This window comes from Monomorium pharaonis, chromosome 8 (genome assembly GCF_013373865.1).
Source record: "Monomorium pharaonis isolate MP-MQ-018 chromosome 8, ASM1337386v2, whole genome shotgun sequence".
Taxonomy (NCBI): domain Eukaryota; kingdom Metazoa; phylum Arthropoda; class Insecta; order Hymenoptera; family Formicidae; genus Monomorium; species Monomorium pharaonis.
Window position 1 is genome coordinate 20,198,978 of NC_050474.1, and position 22,836 is coordinate 20,221,813.

At 38.7% G+C, this 22,836-nt stretch overlaps 1 protein-coding gene and 1 long non-coding RNA gene across 2 annotated transcripts in view; both read right to left on the reverse strand.

Moving 5' to 3' along the window:
- Positions 1-2,071: 2,071 nt before the first annotated feature.
- Positions 2,072-22,836, reverse strand: part of LOC105829462 (putative oxidoreductase GLYR1 homolog) — a 38,737-nt gene continuing 17,972 nt past the window's right edge. The window contains exons 8-10 of the mRNA XM_028190052.2: positions 5,700-5,810; positions 5,131-5,575; positions 2,072-4,895 (exon numbers count right to left, since the gene is read on the reverse strand). Of these exons, the coding sequence (XP_028045853.1) occupies positions 4,696-4,895; positions 5,131-5,575; positions 5,700-5,810 (756 nt within the window). The 3' untranslated portion in view covers positions 2,072-4,695. The remainder of the gene's footprint in view (positions 4,896-5,130; positions 5,576-5,699; positions 5,811-22,836) is intronic.
- LOC114254248 lies at positions 11,104-21,178 on the reverse strand. Its single transcript, XR_004964513.1, has 2 exons — positions 11,495-21,178; positions 11,104-11,406 (listed from the first exon to the last, which is right to left on the reverse strand). It is a non-coding gene; the product is annotated as an uncharacterized LOC114254248 (long non-coding RNA).

The following is a 22,836-nucleotide window of genomic DNA, read 5'->3' on the forward strand; positions in this document are numbered from 1 at the left end:
CGGAGCGGCGCGTGCACAGTCGCGGCTCTACTGATCGTGGGGGTCGAGCCACAGGTGTCATCTGACGGCGGCGAACGTCCCGTTCCTCTCGCCCGCCGTTGCTACGTCACTGCCCGCCCGCTCCCCCTCGCGCCGCGGCGATACCAACTCGCTACCGCCACCCCCTTCCTCGCGCGAAACGTATGATACGTATATTGGAGGCAGAGGCGTTTCTGTCGCCTTACCTCCGGAGTACGCGTGCGTGCGTACGTGTAAATTGAGACGAAAATATCGGCCAGCGATACCTCGGGCGCACCCTTTTTTTTTAGCGGGATAGGAACGATAGAAAAAATTAACGGAAAACTATCGATATGAATTATTCAAATTGTATAGTAATTAAAACAATACGATATTTAGCTTTTCCAAGCCGAGAAATTGCGAAAATAGGCATATTTTTAGAAATAAAGACTACCGACGAGTGTAATGAAATATAATTATAAAATTAATATGTTCAAATATCCCGCATATGAACGAAAAGATATCTTTCTAAAAAAATTTCTAAAAAACATCATATCTTGAGATACCTTGCATTTTTTGGAATGCTTCGAAAATATCTTTTAGAAATCTAAAAAATATTTTATGTAACAAATATCTTAACACTCTGTATATGTGTGATACTTTTAAATTAATTTTTTTTACTCTTTTACAAGTATAAAAAATTCTTTAATAATTTTTATACTTAATGTTGTTTCAATTTCCGGAATATATCATTAAAATATTGATATTAAAATATTGAATATTATTCGAAGACAATTTGAGGCGTAAAAACATGAAGTTTAAATTTTAACATTTTTTGTTTCCCGAACGGAATGATCCAAATGATCGATTTCCGCTTCGATCGAGTTAATTTTTTTTGGACAGCTCAGAACAAAGGAAAACTTGAAGAAGGGAGCGAAAGTAATATCAAAACCGCAAACAAGAATAACAAGCTTTAGCTTTTTCTCTTCTTCTATATTTTATCAAAACTCAGGTTCATCAATCAAATTAAATCGAATCGGATATGTATGTCTAATATAGGTATAACTTTGAAACAATTTTCAACTCAAGCTGAAAATTCCAACTATTCGGTCATTGCAATATTCCAATCGCTGAGCTTAACTATCTAGTTTTCTAGCGAATTTTCAACAGATGCAAAAAATAATTTTGACCTAATTATTCTTCGAGCTTATATCCAATAAAAAAAAAAAGATTATTGATCTAATCCAATATCAAAATCATATTTTTTGAACTCATATCTGCAATATATGTATTAAATGCTTGTGTATTTGTTTCTTGTTTAAAATTTATTTAAAATTTAATTAAAAATAAACGTAAATTAACTGCATTGTAATGATGCATTATATAAATCAAGTCTAAAAATTTACCCGAGAGATTCCTCTAAACTTTGGTAAACCAAGGGCGTTTTATTGGCCTATTTAACTAAATATCTAGCTCAAGCGCTTTCAAGATAGACAAGGGAAAAGACGATACAATAGATTTGAATAAACCTAAGTTCCTAACGATTATTCTAAAGGCCTGTTTTTTTCCTTATTGTCAGAAAACAAGATAGCTGTTGTAAGAGATTTTTCCCGAGAATAAAAATTCATACAGACATTTACACAGGCCTAAAAATTTATACGAGTCATTAGGATACATACAATTCCAATTTTATAGGCGTATCAAACCAAATGTGTAATACTTTGATTGCTAAATTAATTTTGACATTAAGTTTAATAAAACTAATGTATTAATTATCTTAATACTATTGTCTTTTTAAAGTCTTAATAAAATTTTTATCGTTTTTCGTGAAATAAATTGTTAAATACGGAATAAATATTATTCTTAATCAGATAAATAAAACAATTTCCAAATATAATAGTTAAAGAATTAATCCAAAGACAATATGACATATTTATCGAATTAATTGTCGAAAAACAAAATTTTGAAACATACGAACATTCTCTGGTAAAATTATTCATGACAAAATGGATAAAGGAGTCATCGCTTGAACAACAGTTTACAATTTCAGTCTCGCAGAGGCAAAATAGATAAATTCATAGGTCAAATAGATATTTATTCAAAAACCATTGTGTATCCGTGACAAAACATATAACGTCTGTTACCGACGTAACGCGCATAACGTATAACCTCATTCATTCGCTCGCACTCATACTAATTACTCCCATTATTTTCTCCTTCTTTGTTTTCCTGTTTTCTTTTTAGTAAACTTAATATTTACTAGTAATAATATATCCTTTTTTATGCTTTTTCTTCTTATGCAGTAGAATATAATATTTCTTCTATCTCTGCCCCACAAGTTGCAGATTCATACACATACAATTTACTGTTGCAATGTTGTCATTTAACTGCTGATTGTGTATGTACGTGTCTAATTGGATGTTGTCGCACGTGATATGGCGCCAAGCCACTGTTATTTCAGCTATACGCTATACGCAATTTCCCGCACACTTCTTACATAAATTCGAGATCTGTGCCGATTGAACACGATTTTCCGTTCGATTTCAAGGAATATCTATCGCAGAGAAAAGGATAGATAATCTGAAATTATTATCGTCTGAAGAGAAAAGATTGATTTCTCGACACAGGAACAATCTCGCTTGGATTCTCCGCCAAGAAAAAAATTCTTTTAATATATTTAACTAAACTTTTTTCCAAAAGATAAAATGCTGACTTTACAATTTTAACTTGCGGTTTGAAAATACATTGTAAACAATTTAGAAAAAAATTTTCGCATTTTTGACGGAAAAAATAATTAGCAAATTCTCTCAATTTTTACATCGCCTAGACTCTGTGATAATTATTAAACATCTAAAAAAATCGACTCTATTTAATCTTATATGAATGATATAATGAGATTGAATAGAGACGGGATAGATATATTTCGACTCGGAGAAATTGACCTTTTAGGGATTTACTTTATAATACCGATGATATTCACATCAAAATTTTTTATGGTTTTTAAATTTAAATTTAAAGAATTCTAATCAAACTTTCAATTTTGTCGCGTGTCGCTCACGAGATTATTTTCGAGAAGATCATATAAGAGAGTAGAATTATGATAGAGTACGTTAACTGTCCAAGGACTGTTCCGCGCGAGAAGTCTTAACATGCAATGCTCTTATGAAAATAAACTCACATATATTAAAAAAATCGTTAAACTAAGGTTTAAGGAAGTGACCCGGAAGAATCGTTCATCAATATACTTTTTATTCAGATTTTATTGTATTCGGCTCATGACTTCGATTTTGAAACGTCCTTTTTCAGAGTTATGGAATGGTTAAAAGTACAAAATATATTTGTATAAACTTATAGTTTGTTTCTGTTGATTTTCAGGCTCAGGCCTTTGACGAAAGCTAATATATCGCATGTATTTTATTGTAGATACGAAAATGCAACATATAATACTCATTTATAGTTCTTAGTAACATTTCTTCAATTTTTTTTTTCATTAATTTATAATGAGCTGCATGTTGGTTTATCGGTCAGCAGAAGCGTCGGTAAAAGTCAACAGAGTTAAAAGCGCAAATGTAACACGTACTCTTTATTAATTCAAACGTCAAACTTCGCAACGATTTCAGAAGGATTTTTTTTTCTGCATGGACAATGCTGTCTGTTTGCTAGTATACTTCTAAAAAAATAGCTAACTAATCCTTTAGTTAAATCTATTATTTCACTAATAAATAGCGCGAGATGTAACATAAGTGTGTTCGTTGTATAATGCAATATACAAACACAAGAAAACTAATGAAAATAAAAATGCACCTATAAAATGATTAAAAACTATCTTTTAGATTCGTAGAAGATGAAAGTATGAGAGGAAGGTCTAGTTTTTTTACCATCATCACTCGAATTGATTGGCCGGACGCTTTTAAAAACAAGAACTGTAATTTAAACTTTACAATTGCGTCAGGTAAAGCGTGTGGTATCTACATTTTCCTGTCGTTATTGTGTGTAATCGTCATGTTCGTGGTCGAGCTCGTCAATCTCCTTTTATCATTGAGATAAATTTCATGCCGATACAATGTGATTATGAAATCATTTTCAATGTGTCTTGTACAATGTCATTATAAGCCTTTCCCTTCAATCGGTATCGTAAGGCACATTTTCTTTTAACACGTTCCGAATCTTTCGAAACCAAGTTGGGTTCTCGCTCACGCGTGATCGAAATCGAAACGCGACTTGCGTCTCAATTGGGAGCTCGACTGTTAGTCAAACCGATGCTATTTTTCCGTTTTGCACGCAAAGAATTGTCGCTACGACATAAGAAATAAAAATATTCCCGCAGTCACTAATCTAAACCATCATTATATAAGAGATAAAAACAATTCTACAAAATAATGTTGCAACATTTTTTTCGCAACGCAAAATTGATAAAGCTCTTCTACGATTCGCTATTTTTTTTCTTGTAGTATTTCAATTGCATTATCTATTTTCTGTAAAATTTCACACAAATGTTTATACAATTGACGACATGTATATCTTTTGAAACCTATACAGCAAACAAAAATATACAAATACTTTTTATGATGCAGTAATATTCTTTTTTTCCCTCTCTTTCTCTCTCTTTATCATTCTCTCTTAGCGGCGGGAAACAACGTCAGGTATCGCAATAAATATAAAGAAGCTCGGTGACAACAGTACGAAGCGCATGCTGCGTTAGAACCTGGCCCTAATATAAACAGCCGAGGCGTCATGTTCGCCATATCCAAGACGTTTTGCGTGTTTATACACTTCATTCGCCGCAGCAGCCAACGGTAAAGGTTGCTCCAATTGATCGCTCATCCCTAACGACAATCGCAAATCCTTTTGCATATGTTGAAGTGGTAGTTGAGTTGGAAAACCACCTTCGATAATTGCTGCAAAACAGATTAAAGATAATATTAATTACGATTTCGAGATTCGTAAAACCTGCCTTAATTTTCAACTAGTTTGAACAACAATCTCAAGACATACAGTCATTAGAATAATTACTAAATAATGATTATATTATTAGTAAAAATAACAAAATTAGAAACATGCACATCATTATTGCGTTAAATTGTTTAAGAATAATTGTAATGAAATAACTGGCCGAGACAAATCGACGTCCACCTTTGCCTTTCTCGAGAATCGCCGGACATGCTAAAGATGTCAACTCCAGAACCTCTAGAACATCCTTCTGTTGAAGTCCGGCGCGATCAGCCAGCGCCATACTCTCGGCCAGAGCTGCCAGAGTGACACCAGCCATTAGTTGCAATACAAGATTCATCTTGGAAGCATTGCCGACTTCACCAAGATAAAAGCTATTCTTGCCCATAGCCTCGAAACAAGATTGACATTCGTCAAAGAGCGACCGATCTCCAGCGGCAAGGATGACCAGAGTGCCTTCTTGCGCTTGCGTTTTACTCCCCTGTACCTGTGCCTCAAGATAGCGGCCACCCTTGCCGTTTATCGCCTCGGCTATGTCCTGCGAGGTTTCCGCATCGATGCCGGTCATTTCGACGTAGCTCTTCTCAGGTGATATCTCCATCAGAACACCGCAATTACCGAAGACCATCTAGAAAAAGATTTCAACATGATAAACATGCGCACACGTTTGCATCGATTATATAGTACAATATTGAAGGATAATATAAATTACTATCTTTAAAGAATAATATTTAAACTTTACGAGCACTTACATCTTTTGCCGCCTGAGGATCAGCCACACACGAAAAGGTGATATCCGCAGCGAGGACAACATCGGATGGAGTCAATCCTTGCTCAGCTCCTGCTTTCACGAAATCTGCGCACTGCAACAGAATAGCATGCAATTAACTGCATTAATTTCTCAATTTTCGGCATTTTACAGTTTCAAAAAAATATATGCAGTTTGTGAAAATTTTGAAACTCTAGACTTTTTCAGACATTAAAGTCTAAAGCCAGAAATAATAAAGATAGAGAGATGCAGAATTAAAACATATTTTTTATTAAATTTAGAGTTTATTAGCTGAAAGTAAAACACGTATGAATTCTTTTTTAATATTCAAAGAATTAAAACATTATTTGTAAATATTTCTATTAAATGTAATCACAATTTATTCGTATAATTTTACATATATTTTAATTACATATGTTAAAATATTATATGTTTTTAAAGTATAATTTAATTTATATAGATATTTATTATTCTCTCTCATATTATACATAGAAAATATGTATCAATTTATATATAATATAATTAAGATTTAATGTATTACACATTAATTATTTAGAAAGTTATACACACGTAAAATAATAGAATTATACGTGTTCATGCGGGCGGTCTAAATTCAATATCGTGGCGTCATCTCACGTGAGACGTCGCAGTTATCAGCAAGTGACGCTCGGCGCCGACAGATGGCAGCACCGCGCGGAGCCGCGTGGCATCCGCGTCGTTCCGCTCGTTGCACATGCCGCAACAAGAGGAATGCGTTTCTCGGCACGTCGGCCAGCCAGCCACATCAGCAAACGACGCCATTGCCAACGACGCCCGAGAGTCGCGTGTCTGTCCGAAATTCCCGCGTACGCCCGATCGCGGCGAATTCCCGCGCGGGATCTCGGCGGAATTCGACGAGGATCCCGCGCGGGTGAGGCGCGCCCGGCGCGGAAATTCCCGTGGAAGTCTCGCGACGCTTCCTCCCATTATCGCCGAGCACGATGAAGATGGCGGACGGGCAGCGTGCTCGCCGTTTCACCGCCCGAATGCTCTCGAACTTTCTCCGGTATGTCTCCCCGGCCGAGTTTTAGCCCGTCTCGTCACGTCACGTAGATGATCTCAGGTCGAGGTTGTTTCTCATCGGTCGACGAGGTCCATGACGAAGAACCTCCACGATTAGTCGTACGTCGACGATTTTTCATCGGATTGATTTCATCACCGTGGCGTACCACGGCGCAGTTCCTTCTCTCTCCCCGAAACCGCCCTGGCAACGAGCTCTCGCATGCGATCACGGCCGCCGCGACACAACATTGTTAGTTAGACGCACATGCGAGGGTCCTACCGGGCGACGTACCGACGACGCCATTCGAGGACCGCGTTCGTCGTTCGCAACGTGCTCTCGCTAACACCGTGGTTGTTCCAGCTGCTTGAAAAGAATCGATGCTCGCGAAACAAATCGTATAAACTAATACCAACATTGACAAATCAATAAATATTATAATCTCCTACTCAACGGCATAAACGTAACGCATATTGTATATAACGATTACAAAAGATGTGTGTTGAAGTAGGAAATTATAATATTCACGTAGGATTATTGCTCTGGCTGTTGTGTGTTTACATTGGAGGAGACCGACTCGAAAACAGAGTATTAAGCATATTCTCGGAAAACAGATGAATGTCTCACCATGTGGCCTCAAAGCAGTTCCCTTGAGGTTCTATTCTTCGAGCCTGACTTTGTCAAAGGATCGTCTATCTAGAGATGATTACGCACGATTGAACGCAAAGATGATAGATAATCCTTCAATAGAAGAAGTATGCGTCATTTTCAAGAAACAATAATGTGTCCGCAAGCCCGTTTCGATTTACTCGGCTTCGGGATGACGTTCAGCAAAGATAACAATCCTAGCGTTCATTTTTCGAAGCGATTTGAGTCGTGGGTTAATTCACGCTCTTTTCTTGGACCTTCCAACAAGCCGCATAAGGTGCTCGCGAGTCTTTCCGGTGACTCAGCGTGGGTATCAAATATGCCGCGTGTCGAACGAACGATATTATATATCATATAACGTCGCGAGCTGCATCAGCTTCCTTTAGAGATTTTAACGAATATCTTTTGTAACTTCGGAATGAGATAAAGACGCACCGGATGTTTATCACTGCGAAAGGTCTGATTGCTCTTGTATATACATACACATGATATACAAAGTCCTATTTTCTTATCTTATTCCTGGCACATGCACGTGCCCTATCTTCTTATCTCATTCTTGACATAAAACATAAGACAGAAGCAATTCGTTTACGACTTCGTAACGTAAACGATCGTTTTGATTGTATTCCGTGTACGAAACGAGCCTCGTCGAAATCGCATTCGTCTGCTTTCGGCAGCGAGTTCCTCTTTCTCAGAAAGCAGGTTCTTGCATAAGTAACATTATTTCCGTTATTTCACGTCTACTTCGAGAGTTATGTTTAACATATGCGTTCGACATTCCCGCTGATTTCGTCGTTGTATAGAAATAACAAAGAGAAAGGAAAATTCTTATCGTCTTCATATCGAGCTCAATCGTTTTCTATTCATCTCTATCAATATAATTATCTCAATGTACTTTAATCTTAATTTAATTTACTCTTTCTCTAGTTTTAAAAATTTAAAGAAAATAACAACTCGTCAAACCGAGATAAAAATTAATCTGTATTAATAAAAATAGATAACACTACATGTATTAGTTTTGCAGGTGACATTTCTCATAAATGAACGAGAATCAAATATTTCGCCCTCAATCTAATCAACAGAAAAATGTAAACACAAACATTTTTAATATTTTATGGGAATCTTGAAAATATAACTCGATGATGATTCAAACAGAGAAAGATGCGGAAAACTAGCGCAAAGCACTGGTCAAATGTAGGACAATTGTGACTGGAAAGGGTTGCAGTGCTAAAATTTGGAAAGCTTCCAGAGGACGATTCCTCATGTCATCCATCAACGCGAGAAATTCAACTGTGAAACGAAATCAGATAAAGCTAGGAGAAGAATTAGAAATAGTCCAAATAGAGATTATAAACGGCCAACGATAATTGTGATCCGCAGACATTTCGAGCGATTCATTGAGAGAATATTCTGAATATTTCATCTCTTCTATTTCAATGACGGGCATTCCACGATGGCGGAATAAAAGATTGACTTAATTTCGATCGTCTGCATATTTTTATTCCCGTTGCACGTAACGTCGTTGTAAAATTTATTACGCGATCGGAGGCTCGGCACGACCTTCGCCGTGCGTTTGCCGCCATTGTGCCGAAGACGGAAGCTGCGGCTGAATGAGCGAGCGGGTGGGAATCGTGCTAAGCGATTAATGGTCAAAGAACCGTCGCCTCGTTTCTTTCTTCATCGCGCAACGTGGTGTAAAGCGATCGCGCGTGCCCCCATCTTCAATGACGACGGGCATTAAATATATAGGACGTCTCTAGAATAAATTTTCACGGAAATCTTACCACCGGTTTAAAATCGGCCCCTTCCTCCACGAAAACCGACGCGCTCGAAATCAAGCGAGATTATTGATTATTATAGCGACAATATTATTTGATACTCATAGATATACACTAAAAAAAATATTTACTAGATCGAAATAAATATTTTTTCAAATAGTACCAAGCAGAAGTTTTGTAAAAAATAAGTAATATTTATTTAAAATAAGATAATATTTTCTATAATTTCCGGGTGTTTTGACTCACAAGGGTATGACGCTTTGAAGAGTCTATTCCGGGACACGTCGCGTCGTGTGTATTATATCGCCAACTAGGTGTAAGCTTTGAAATTCGATTGGAACGGAAGCGAAAGAGGAGAAGCTTCTTACTAAATTAAGTTTAAACGTTAGCTTCTTGGCGGAGTATCGATCGTCTGGCATCGCAGGCGAAGATGCTTATCATATGACTTTCGAAAGCGCCCCGAAGAGGACAAACATCCTCCCGGATTCCCGGGTTCGGCGCGATCTTGAAGAAGCGTATATAGATTAATCTGACGCGACGAAAACATCATTTATAGTTGCAAAGTGTGTAACTCCTCGTTATTTTAAGTTCCGCAGCGCAAAAGAAGAGAGCTATTCTCGTGCTAACGCAATCCTCGTCAATAAATCGATCGGCAATCTGATCAAATCAGGTAATCTGTTCTTGATCAACGAAGTGACAGTTGCACAAATTATTGAATGTTGAATATACTTAATTTGATTAGATTTGAATATACTTAAATGTGACAACTAAGGTCGTTAATTAAATTAAATCGAGATAAAAACATGATAGAAGATAAGATAAATTAAAATATAAACTATAAAAATAGAATTATTTTAGAGTGCTACTGGTATTCTTTTATGTTAATATTATACTCAATAAAAATACATAATTAAAGTTTCTTGTAGTTTAATATTTTAAGAACGTTTTTAGATTTTTTTGTACTTTATAAGTTGCAAGATGTTATGACTAAATTAACATTATTTTGATGTAAAAAAATTACATTAAATATTATTTAAAACTATCAAAATTGAAAACTCAGAGTAACATTCTAAGGTTAAAGTACGAAGTAGAATATATATACAAAAGGAAAGTTTTAAATTGTATTTTCATTCTTAATTTTTATTGAGAGATTAAAAGCAAATAAATTAATGAATTAATTTATATGGTTTTTAATATTTTAACGATGCTTTCATTAGCCGAACAATTTTTCACGTCAAAAATCATAGACGTACACACATCTATACAACATGATACCTCATGCGATTTCTTCGATGCGAAAATTCTAGCGGCACGGAATGCGGGAAAAGCGGGTATATGTGTCTCCAGGTATATGTGATCTCGCGATCAAATAAATAAAATAGAATCGACGGCAGGGAGAAGCGGTCGCGACAAGCCGCAAGAATCCTGCGTGCGTGTGTATGCGTGTGCCACACGGTGGCCTTGAACCAGCTTGGCTTCCATGTCGCCGTAGGAATCCAACGGTTCCAGGAAGAACGCGACGCACGTGCGCGCACGTCTGCATCTTCGCGTCGCGATAACACGCGTCGCGACGTCGATTCTCGTTTATCGCGGCATTAAGTCGCCGCGATCCCCGATATCATTTTCACGACGTGACAACAACGCGAATAATATTTTGAAGTGTTTTAAATATGGATAGATGAAACATTTAATAAAGCGTTTAATAAAGTTAAATGCGACTAACGGTAGTTATAAACAAGGAGCGGCTTTTTTCCACGTGACATTTTGCGTTACGGAACCACATTGATTTATGAACTTAATTTTTTTACGGGAATTATGCAATGGAAAATTACCTTCCGCGGTTACGTCTTTAAAAGATAGCGCGCTCTTTGTGGTTACGGTTCTAATTAAATAGTAATGCTAACGAGGACTTAGGCTTTAGATTTTCATTTATAAATATTTTATTTTTACATTTTCTTTTTACACTCGACCTATCTTATTATATTCTTATCTAAGTCTAGCGTATAAAAAACGATGTATATTTCTTTGTTAGATGATATCTTTTATTATTCTCAGCTGTAGGCGTGGAGATTTTCTTCTTTGCTATCCAGAACAGAGTTTTATTTAAAAAAACAAGTAAACTCTAAAGAATCCAACAAAGTACAGCAGCAAGTGTGTGTACGTGCAATTATGTTTATTTTTTTAAATTTTAATATTCAAAAGTAGGAGTCCCTAGGGCTCCGCACCTGCAATAAAAGTTAATTAATTTAGTAGATATAGTTCGCATTAAGAAAGACAAACGACTCCCAACACGGCTCGCTTCTCTTGCGTGACCTTATGCAAAACTGGAGTACCGTGCCACGCAATTCTGGCCTACGTAAACGCACGTGGGTGGACAGCTGCACTTGCTTAACATCGTGACTGACAGTCTAGCGTTCGCTTTAATGGCCGATGAGTGGACAATACCATTTGCCATTCCCGCGTCGCGCCCATTTGCAACACCTCCGCGATCGTAAATGTAACTGCTCATCAAACCGAGTGCCACTTGCCAGCTTGAAGATCGTCGCTCCGCTCGTCCTACATCTCGGATCTCGAGAAACGCGCGAAAGCCGGAATCCTCGCGAAGTTCAAGCACTCTGATCACGTATTGACTTAACTCTTTTACGAGCGGAAGCTATAAACCCGCTACCCGAAACTTGTTGGAAACTTTATGCGATAGCACACCGCGCTATCGTTTATCTTGCGGCATTTCGGCACGTGCGTCGGTTCCTTCGAATCGAGCTGATAAAACGCTTCAATTTGATGAAAGCTTCAAAAATTTCCTTAATCTGCCAGGCGATTAGGCTGCGCCTACTCTTATTCTATCGCGATGTATAGTGCACTCTCCTTTAGGTCAGGGAGCAATCGGTACCACTCCGCGATATGCTATCGCAATCGTGGGATATAATGCACACGTGTTTACGTCGAAAGCCGCGATCGAAACAATTGCGAAATGGAGCGCGCGGAATTGTTGAACGTACAGAACGAGCTTTCTTTTTTTTTTAACTCGTTGACTGATCAATTGCGACTTTGCTCCGTGAGAGCTTATCATCGATAGATGAATGGAACAACTCGCCTACGATCGCGATTAACATTTCAAACGAGACAGACTGAAAGTCGAACAACTTCGAACATAAATTAAGACTGTTCGACAACGTTAACGAAAATCGCAGACAAAAGGCGGCAGACACTTAAAAAATTAAATTCGGTAAAGGAAAAAAACCTTCATGGTTCGTTTCGCGTGGCTTCGCGCCCTATCGAAACCAGACACGTAATCCTTCCCCTCCCCGTCCATCCATAAATGTATCGAACTAGGCGATAATCGAATCGTTTCGTGCAGTATATACGGCGTAGCTTTTACTTCGATTGACAGCGGGAGAATTAAACGAGTCGGGCACGCGAACGCCGGGGGAAAAAAAATTGTGGGAAAGTTGACAGTCGCGATTCGTTGCCTCTCTCGCGTACGAACATTTGTCTCTCCCCCTCGCCATTATCTGTCGCGTGAAAGTGACGATCGTACGCGCGCTTTTGATTTTCTCTGGCGCCAGCGCCGGACACGTCCGAGCGGAAACTTGTCCGGCGATTAAATGTGACTCCGTTGATACCGGCGGGAATGCGCGCTGCGGACGGAGGATGAAACGCAGAGACGGGAAAAGGGGGAGGGCGTTAGCGGAATACGTTAAACAGTGGGATAATTAGGCGTAGGAACAAATGGCCGCGATGGTGAGAGGAACGCATCACCCGGTAGAACCGCTACGGTCATCGACCGCGCTTAGCAGCTGCGAAATTTTCGAGCGGAATAAGCTCGCTCAGCGATATTAACGGAAGGAACGTTTTATTCGTTGCAATCGTAAGAAACGTCGACGAGACGCGTTTCGAAGAAGCACGGAAAATTTTACTGATATAGAAACCTCGCTGCAGAATACGCAGAAACTGGTTGAAAATTATAAGCGCACACAGACGGGGCAGTTAAATACGGGCGTAAAAATACGCGGTTAAATATTTAAATAGAAAATAAAAGAACTTTGTCGCCCGTGCTAGCAACGCGAATGTGCAGAATGCGGGGAGGGGTGGCGCGGCCGGCCGGGTGCAGTTTGATTCCTGGAAAATAACAAACAAGCGCCCGACGCAATTTGTTTTATTGCAGCACGAGGAAATATCCTCGTGACGACCTCGGCGGATTATTGTTATTTGCGACAAGGATGCGTCCTTATTTTCCCTCCCTTCGCCGCGCGCGGGGGAGGAAGTGGGTCACGAAATAGGCGAGGCGGGCCAAGACGACGACGTTTGTAGGACGGGGAAGTCGATTTTTCTGTCGGAGGTCGGGCTCCTAGAAGTGTTCGATGCGTTTCCTTGTCGTCGGCGGTGGTAGAACGATCGATCGGATTCCGCGTGAAAGTGTTACGATCAGACAGAGATACACTTTTGTTTTCACCTTCTCTCGCGAATAGGGAGCCGTTTCAGTGCGCCGGGGGCAGCCTTATCACATCCGGCCGGCTGGAAGCTAAGCAAACAACCGACTCTTGGGCAAGCAACGCGCGACAGCCTTGTCGCGTGGACTCCCGATGTCGAAATATCCCTCCCGGCTCTTGCGTTACCTTCCGTTCCCGGTTTAGGAATCGAAATCCAACGTCGGTGGTTATATACGTTTGCAAAATAAGGCCGTGTAAATATAATACTGGGTCGCCGCGCGATAAAATATCGGTTTCGCATTCAGGCCATTTCTCGGGAAGGGAATACGTAACGTTAACGCAATTAAATCAATCGTGCAACCTCTGACTTTATAAAACACTTAATGAAAATGGGGAACTGTCGAAATTGGACATTTAGTGCGCAACGACGCGACACATCGAACCGTGACAGTATTTCTTTTTTTAGTACATCGTACACAATTCCGTCGGCATTTACATCGACGCGCAATTAAAACGAACTCTGCCTCTCGCATTGAGCTTCCACGGCATAACGCGATTCGCAACAGTTACGTCCGTTGAAGTAACACCCGGGTGCAACGGCCGCGACCGGTATCTACGGCCCTGATCCCCACACCGTCCGCCTCGCGTGCGTTTATACACCCAGCGCGAAGTATTTATAATCGCGAGTACAATAGCTAAAGCAATTCCGTTCCGACAGTTCGAATCCTTCCCAGGAGAATTCGAGCCGCGCTCCCACGCGTATTTCGAACAGAAATCAATCTTTCAGAAATGTCAATCCGAAGAGCGCCCGGGAGCGCGAAGCGAGAAGACACGGTGAGTGCGTGTCGAGAGAGAAGGAAAAGTAAGGAAGTGAGAGAAAGACCAGACAGTGAGAAAGAGAGAGAGAGATAAAACGAACGACGCCGAGCGAGAGGAGAAGGGCGAGACAGAGCGCAAGAAGAAGGGGTGGGAAGGAGAACCCAGGGAGAAACGGTCGGCACGCGGAGCCGAGCGACTGGCACGTTTAAATAAAGAGCCGACGACGGTAGCTCGCGGCGTTGCCAGGTCGGCTAACTATTGATCCACGGCAGCCGGGGGTCACGCGTGCGCGAGTTGGCAACACCGCGTGGCTCCCAGCTGATCGGAGCTCCGCGCTCGGGCCGACTCCGGTGCAAGCTGTCTCTCCCTCTTTCTCTCTTTGTCTCTCTGTCTCCCTCACCCGCGGTCCAACGTGGAAACACGATATGCAACGGCGATATGCCTGATGCCCGAGCGAACGGTCGCTATTACCACGACTTCGTGAAGCGAAGACACGCGCTTCTCCTCTCGCTCCTCGCTCCCCGCTGCTCCGCGAGAGAACATGTGCCTCGTGGTACGAAGACCGCGCGTGTTCCCTCCTTTCTCTGTCGCACCACCTTTCAAGGCGTTATTACGTAACCGATGTATTTATTTCTCCTATTTTTCTCCGACGGATTAACGAGAGAACCGACGCGCCAAACAAATTGATGCGACCGAAAGTTTACGTTTTCTGAAAAGAGATAGGCTAGAAATACTACTATCCTAGCCTAGAGATTCAGATTCTGCATTTATTTATAATAATTATACATTTGTAATAACGTTAAAAAGGATTAAGATATTTGTATCGGTTTTTTCAAGAGCGCATAAAGTCGGGCAACACGTTCAACGGTTGTCGGCGTGAACCCACACATCCTGCCATCTTTACTTATAATGTCCGAGGGCGGTCATTTTGTGGTCACGTTCAAAGCGCCTCGAAATTGCGACGGGGACGGGACGTAACTCTGTTGCGAATTGCACTTTAAGACTCTCCGAAGCGGAGAGAGACGCCTCGTCCGTGACGCGATTTTCGTGTGTGTAATTCCATTCCACCGGAAGCGGATTTACCGTACCGTGGGCAATAAGGTTTTTATGAGACGCTTCGGGAGGGTGCAATCGATTCCTCCTTGACGCACCCTTCCTACCCCTTCCCGCCGTCAAAAGGATACCTTGCCACCTGACTTCTTCTCATTTATCGACGTCGTTACGTAACTGAGCGCATAGGAACCGATCTTGCATTCGGGTAAACGTGCTTTCAACGTTCGATGAATTATGCAGCACGCTGCCAAAAGCGGCGGGCGGTCTTCGGGGAACGAATTCCTCCGGGCTATTCGTATTTCCGTTCATATTCGCGGAAGGATTCCGATATTACGCAAGGTAACGGAGAGAGATCCGAGGGTGCTTAGGGTTATTTTAAAAAATTATCAGTCGTTATCAATAAATTATATTTAGAAGCCGAGAGGGCGTTCAGATCCACCGTCACGTTCTCGTTTCTTCGAGAAAACAAAGTTTACTGGCGTTCTTATCGTTACTCACGATCAATCCTGTATTATTTAAACGTCAAGACCGATCACTTCAAAATTTATCGAGGCCTCGCTTTTCACGTTAGCCGAATATAAGGATGTAGACGGATACAGAGAAGTTTTCTTTTCAAACAGCTATTTCACTTGTTCTCCACTTCCATAAAAAATAGAAGTGGAGAACAAATGAAATAGCTGTTTGAAAAGAAAGTCTTTTAACCACCTTTCATGAAACTTTCTATCTTATTTGTAGTTTATCTTTCTATCTTATTTGTAGTTATTCCATTCGATGTGTCTAAGCTTTAATGATGCAGGAAAGATTTGGAAAAAATACAAAATAAGTATACCTCACACTGAGAAAAAAAAGTAATTGAGTCAACATTTTTTTGCTGTAGACTGCCAACAAAAGATATACTCATATGTCAATACAATATGTGGTATTGCAATATAAATGCGTAGTTCAATCAAATTATACTTGCATTAACAGCAAATATTATCATACTAAGTATATCTTTTATTGGCAGCAACAAAACGTTTTGTTGAATTCATTACTTTTTTTCAATGCAGATAAAACAAAAGGCCTTTTAGCTCGTACAATAAAAAGGCGGAAATTCTTTCGCCAAAATAATCCTCTTTCTTTTTGCTTAGTAATCTTCCGTTTTCGCATCGGGTGTGATAAAAAAAAGACGAAAATCGTGAGATCGATACAAAAACTTATTAAAAAAGTTCCAAGTAAAGCGATGTTTCATAGAGTAACTCACCATCATTGTAACTCATACACGGAGAGAATTTTCTCCGTATATATGACGATAGAAAAATATTCGGATATAAGGATTTCGAAATTCCTACAGAAAAAATAAATAAAAGAGAAAAAAAGAGAAGGGAAGGCGAAAAGACAAAAAGAAAAATACCAAGGTAAGAAAAGCAGATGATGGGACACGCCTTTCCCTGACCCTGACCGACGACGACGACGATGACGGCGACGACGTGCGGACAAGGTTGCAAAGCGATGAGAGAAGCGAGTTTTCGCGCGGCCTTCCTGTAACCTACAAAAACTTCGTCCATCGAAGCCAGACCTGATTTCATTATTAGGTAACTGGAGTACGCAATCGCATTCCCCGATCCGACCGATCCTAGACCGTAGTCCGGTGACGAGCAACAACCCTTCAACCCTCTTGCAACTTTCATGCCGAGAGACGAAAAGTGACTTGCGAATGGAAAAAATATCTCGTTAGTAATTTCGCGAAAGGAACGATTTTACTAAAACATAAAAATTTAGGCACAAGTAAAGATAAGAAAATAATTTAGATTGCCAAAATAATTATAGAACGCTCAAATCACAGAAAAAAATTAGCTTAATATTTTTTTCCTTCCAATTCAATAAAAATTATTATTGGATAATATATATGAGAGTATATTCTTCTTGTTAAACTATACAAACTATACAAAAAATATGAGCAAGTTATGTCTGCTTAAAATTAATAAATTCTTTGAAGATTTTACATTTTTGCTTATATATGGAAAAATAATTTTTGAACTGACACTAATTTTTTTAGATATGAAAAAGCTGCAAAAAGTTTTGACATTCCTGCAACCAACTTGAGCGTCTTACATAATCATTTTAATGGGCCAACAAAAGTATTTGCTATAACTTCATTTTTAGATATATATTAGCAAAATCGTTCTTTTTATATTCATAATCGATCCTCTTTTAAAAAACCTCGAGATGTTATAATAGATATAATAATAAAAATAAAAGAGATTTTATTATTCTTATCATTAAGAACGAAATTACTGATTCTATACATAAAATCATAAATAATTGTTTATTCGCGACTACGCTTTCGAGAATAATAGATTTTGATTCATTGTTCGCTCTTTATTAATTTCATTATCAAACATCAATGTTTTTTTTGCGTATAAGTTTTGCTTTAAAACACCACTCGGGTTTGCGATTACATTTTTCGTCCTTCTCAATCAATTCTCATAGCAATCGAAATTATGTGCCAAGGAAGACGGCGACACATGGATGAAGTTCAAGGTTGCTTCGGTATCCATGCCGACGAAATGCGTGTGATGATTTAGACAAGTGGTGAGCAGGTGCCGGACGGAAACCTCAAAGATACTTTTCGTTCTTCGCGTTTACGGATGCAAAGTGTTGAAAGATTCGGAATTAGTGACAGCGACCCAAAATGCTATTTACTCGAAAGTATTTGAGGTCCGAAGGCTTAAATAAGTAAGTAAATAATAAGTATATATCTAAGATGCAATCCAAGTAGATCAGAGATCCAAATTAAGATCTGTTGAAACCGATATAGACTTACTGTATCTTACATGAAATTTATTTTAAGAATGCACACAGTCCCTGAATAAGAAACGATACAAAAAAATGTACTAAAAAAACCTCAGAACTGTCCGTGAATCGCACAAAACGTTACATCTAACAGCAAAACTCTCGTAGAATATGTATTATATTTTTATACATTTTATAATAAAGTCGTAAAAATTAGTGACTTAATTGCAGGAAGATCGTTCCTTTACTATTATTATTTCTACATCTATATCTTTCATAAAAATAAATAGATATATTTCTATTCTCCTGTCCAAATAAATATCTCTTATAATCTTCTAAAGCTTTTTGGGTCACTGAAACATAATCTGAGATAAGAATAAAAAATCGATTTGATACAAAAGTGATACAAACGGTTAACAGATTGCTTGCAGATAATATCAATCGATCCCGAATGAGCCACAGCAGCTGATAGCCCATGTTAAATTTAAACGGCCCATCCTTTTCTGCGTTACGAGTAGGTCGAAGGTTGTCCATTAATTCTCTCCCTTAAAAGTCGCACATTAATCTAGGAGAGAGCGCCACTACATATTTGATGGAAACGGTAACACGCACATGAGCCATTTATCTTCGAAATGGCGCAGGTCATATCGTAAACATCAGCCCAAGACTAAAATTCAAATCTTGATAATGATAACACGAATTTACAATCGTTTTGTCGGTTTCGTAACAAAGAGGAATTAACCGACCAACAGTGCAAGCTAAATGACGTTGCAAGATCATAAATAATATGTTTAACAACAATTTTCATAGATATCGCTAAAAATGCGTGGCCTCGAGTTTCTAGAACGAATTCAAGGCACAAACGTATGAAATAAAAGCTCTCTGTAAGAAAAGAGAAAGAAACAAAAGGCAAAAATAAATAACATAAATCAAAACAATCGCTGCCAGATCAGCAGCGTTGTCTTCTTCAAAAGATTCAGATCAAATCGTGATAGCTCGTGATCGCAGATGAAATGCGTTTTCGATTGCCTAGATAAAATTTATTTACGCAGGCGGTACCGTTACGCAAATTATTACACAATTACGGCAATAAAAATAAGCACACCAAGAAAAATTTCCAACGGATCATTTGATTAAATATTTACAAATGTTTTTTTTTTTTCAAGATTTCTGAAAGAAGCGATTAATCGACGATTAAATACGAATTAAGAATTCAAAATGCTCAATACACTAAATTAAATCCGAAATTGTATATCAAAATTTCATTGAATAACCGAATCGAACGCCAAAGGAAAGAATATTGAAAACAAATTTTGCGTTAGAGCGAAAAATATTTTTAGTTGGAGAAAATATTGAAACAAGATATCGCCAAAATGTCAGACTTCTAGTAATAATCGCAATTCTGCGGCGACTGAAATCGGAATTACGTTTACACAATTCTTTTATTAGAATACAAGTTGTATCGTAATATGCGACGCGATTGCAGATTCGCGGGAGGACGATCGATATTTCAATAAGGCGGATTCTTCACGTATACACAAATAATTTTATCGAATTATTGACCTTCGTTATATGCACCGGCGGAGGAGACGAGTCTATTAACGGAATGGCTTCGATTATTCGCGAGGCACGCCTGGCATGGGAAGATAACCAACTCCCGGTGAAACGGGCGGAGAAATCGCGAGTCGCTGCTGCGAAGTTTATTGACAAATGGTTGCTCCTGATTCGCGCAATAAGCAGCGTTACACTCGTAAACGTGCCACGCAACGCGGCGGCTCTCGTCCCCATTAATTCGGCCGCGAAATGGTTTTCCTCGCGCGCTACAATTACGCGCAATTAGCCGAGCTGCCACTCGGTTTGCAAAGCGATATCGTATATCTGCATATCTTCCTCCGCTGATGTCATATCGATTGTTTGCAATAAGCGTCGTGTTACACAATTGCTTGTTGTTGAAAAAGAATCGCGCGGCATTTCTGTTCCAGCAGTTTCAAAAGTATGTGTCTCGAAAGTCTAATCGAATAATGAGAACGTAAAATATAATTTTTTTAAATTACATAACACACTTCTGTTACGTTTATACTGGTGAGATTCATTGTTGGCGAGTATATTGAAGCATTGATCCGCGGAGAGAAGCATCTCCAAAGCGATTTCGCGGGCTCGAATTGTCCTGAACTTCCTTAAGTTTGGAAACAGTACTGAACGATGTTTCCGATTTGGCTCTAAATGGCCTGCATGTTGTAATACATGGCAAAAGCAAAGTATAAAGTTAGGTCGTCGATCGATATTGCACGGTGGGAGACCCAAGGGACATCACCCGCTTCCATCTCTCGTTCGAATACGTCACGATACGGTCTCTCCCTCTCTCCGCGGAAATCAACCAAATGGCAACGAGCGCGTAATGAAAAGACTCTACACCCGTTCGGATCCGTACACGTGACATTTTTATATAAATAACTTCTTTGATGACGCGAGGGTCGAAAACGGTATGCCATTTTTTCCGAGGTGCGGGAAAAAATCGAAAGTGAACAAGCGGATGCCACGCGAAAGCGTGACGACAGTGGTAGAGCAAAAGTGAAAATGCATTTCTTCTTCATTTGCGTCATCGCGATTATGTTTCACGCAGCTGGACTGTGTCACGACGTTCACAGTTCGATAATGCGATGAGACCTGATACCTTTGTTCAGGCGTACCATGCGATTAGAACACGCACTTTCTATTTCTCTGTGTGTTAATAATATCCGCATAACGCCTATTTATATATCGTGCAAGATGTATGTAATCGCAATACGTGGCTTACAATAAGTTATATCATTGTTTCTAACAGTAATATAATATAGTTTTAATTCCAATATTTTAAACAATTAAATTTTGTATACGTGTCTTTTTAATGTAAATTAAATTTTATAATTTTATATTTAGAAATATATGTAGATTTCTGTCTCGCGCGATATTCTATAAAATTCTTTATATATACATATATGAGACCTTAGATGAATTTTGTTTAATTATTACAGGTCTTTCAGAATGAATAATATTCTTGAAGGTATCTTCTCGAAAGGTTTTGCTCGACAACTAGACGTTGAGACGCCGTAACGAAATAGGTCTGATTAAATGCGAGCAAGAGCGTGGGAGTATTCTCTGGTGCGGATGCTCGTGAAATTCTACCATCTGCACAACGCACAAGTGGTTACATTGGTAAGAATCGAAGTTTAAGGTCCCACAAACTCAAAGCCAACTGGTACAGTTTATTAACACAGTTAGTTATTGAAAGAGTTTCTTTATCTATCTGTATTAATGTTCATTGAACGACCGTGATAAGACTTATATCTCCCATTTCAAAAACAGATCAATTCGTAAAAGATTTAATGTTAAGTAGCTATTTATAATCCTACGAGAAATATGTATGTGAAATATCTGTCTCCAAGTCTATACATTCTAAACTTTTTCCATTACAAACAAGTCCTAGAAGTCGTATTGTAATATTCTATTTACGATTCTGTGCCTTTATCTAGGGGATACTATTTTGTAATTCAACTAAGAGCAAACTCGTTCTTTCGTAATTCTAAATTTATTCTGGTCCTAAAAGTATATTTCTATTTGTAATTTTATAGTCTCATTCATAAATTTTTATTTGTAATTTTAAGAGAAATAAAAATTTTGATTTTTTAATCACATGTAATGCAGTCCTATCGCGAGTCGAACGCGCTTCCATCTCTTTGCCATCTCAATAGAGTGAGATGGAGAGCAAACAAAAAAGCATAGATATTTAAGCGTAAAACAATAAACGTTCTATCATTTATCCTTTTTTATTTTCCGTTTTACTCTATCGAGACGACAAAGAAGTGGAAGCACATTCGACTCGCGAGCTGAGTTTAGACAGACTTAATGTAAATTTTAAATTTATATTTAAATTCATTTTGAGTAATTTATTAAAAAACTTCAAATTCTTTTATAATTGTAATTCTAAATTTAAGTTGAATTGATCAATTTTACCGTTTTTCTCTGATCGGGAGAAATAAAATTCAGAGGTAAAATATCGTTAGTAAAAGTGAAAGTTGATCAAGGCTAAAATGCAATTGTTCCTCGATCGCACAAGTGTGTCGGCAATCTAGCAAACGCTGACAGCTAATTTGGCACTTGAACTTGAAATTATTTTGGACTATTATCATTAATCGTTATATATTGCGATAGAGCTTGAAGACGAGGAAACTCTTTAGGCAATATAGATGGATACATCTTTGTAAAAATGTGCTTAGAGAACAATCGGACCTGACGATGTTGAAATTGACGTTGCATCATGAGAATACGTATTAAATAGTAAGTCTTAATCAAAGACACAGACGAAGTAGGAAGAAAATAGAATTATATAGAAGGCAGTCCTTCTGGCAACGGCTGTGTCAAATGCTTTGGAGAGTTTGAGGTTTCTTACAGGTTATTTTACACGGTGCCTCAAACCTATTAAATGTCCAAACCTCCAAACACACAAGTCGAACTTGCTTCTACCTCTCCATCGTTTCGATAGAGTGAGACGAAGAATAAACAAAAAAAAGAATAAAGACGGCGGACAGGTAGAAGCGC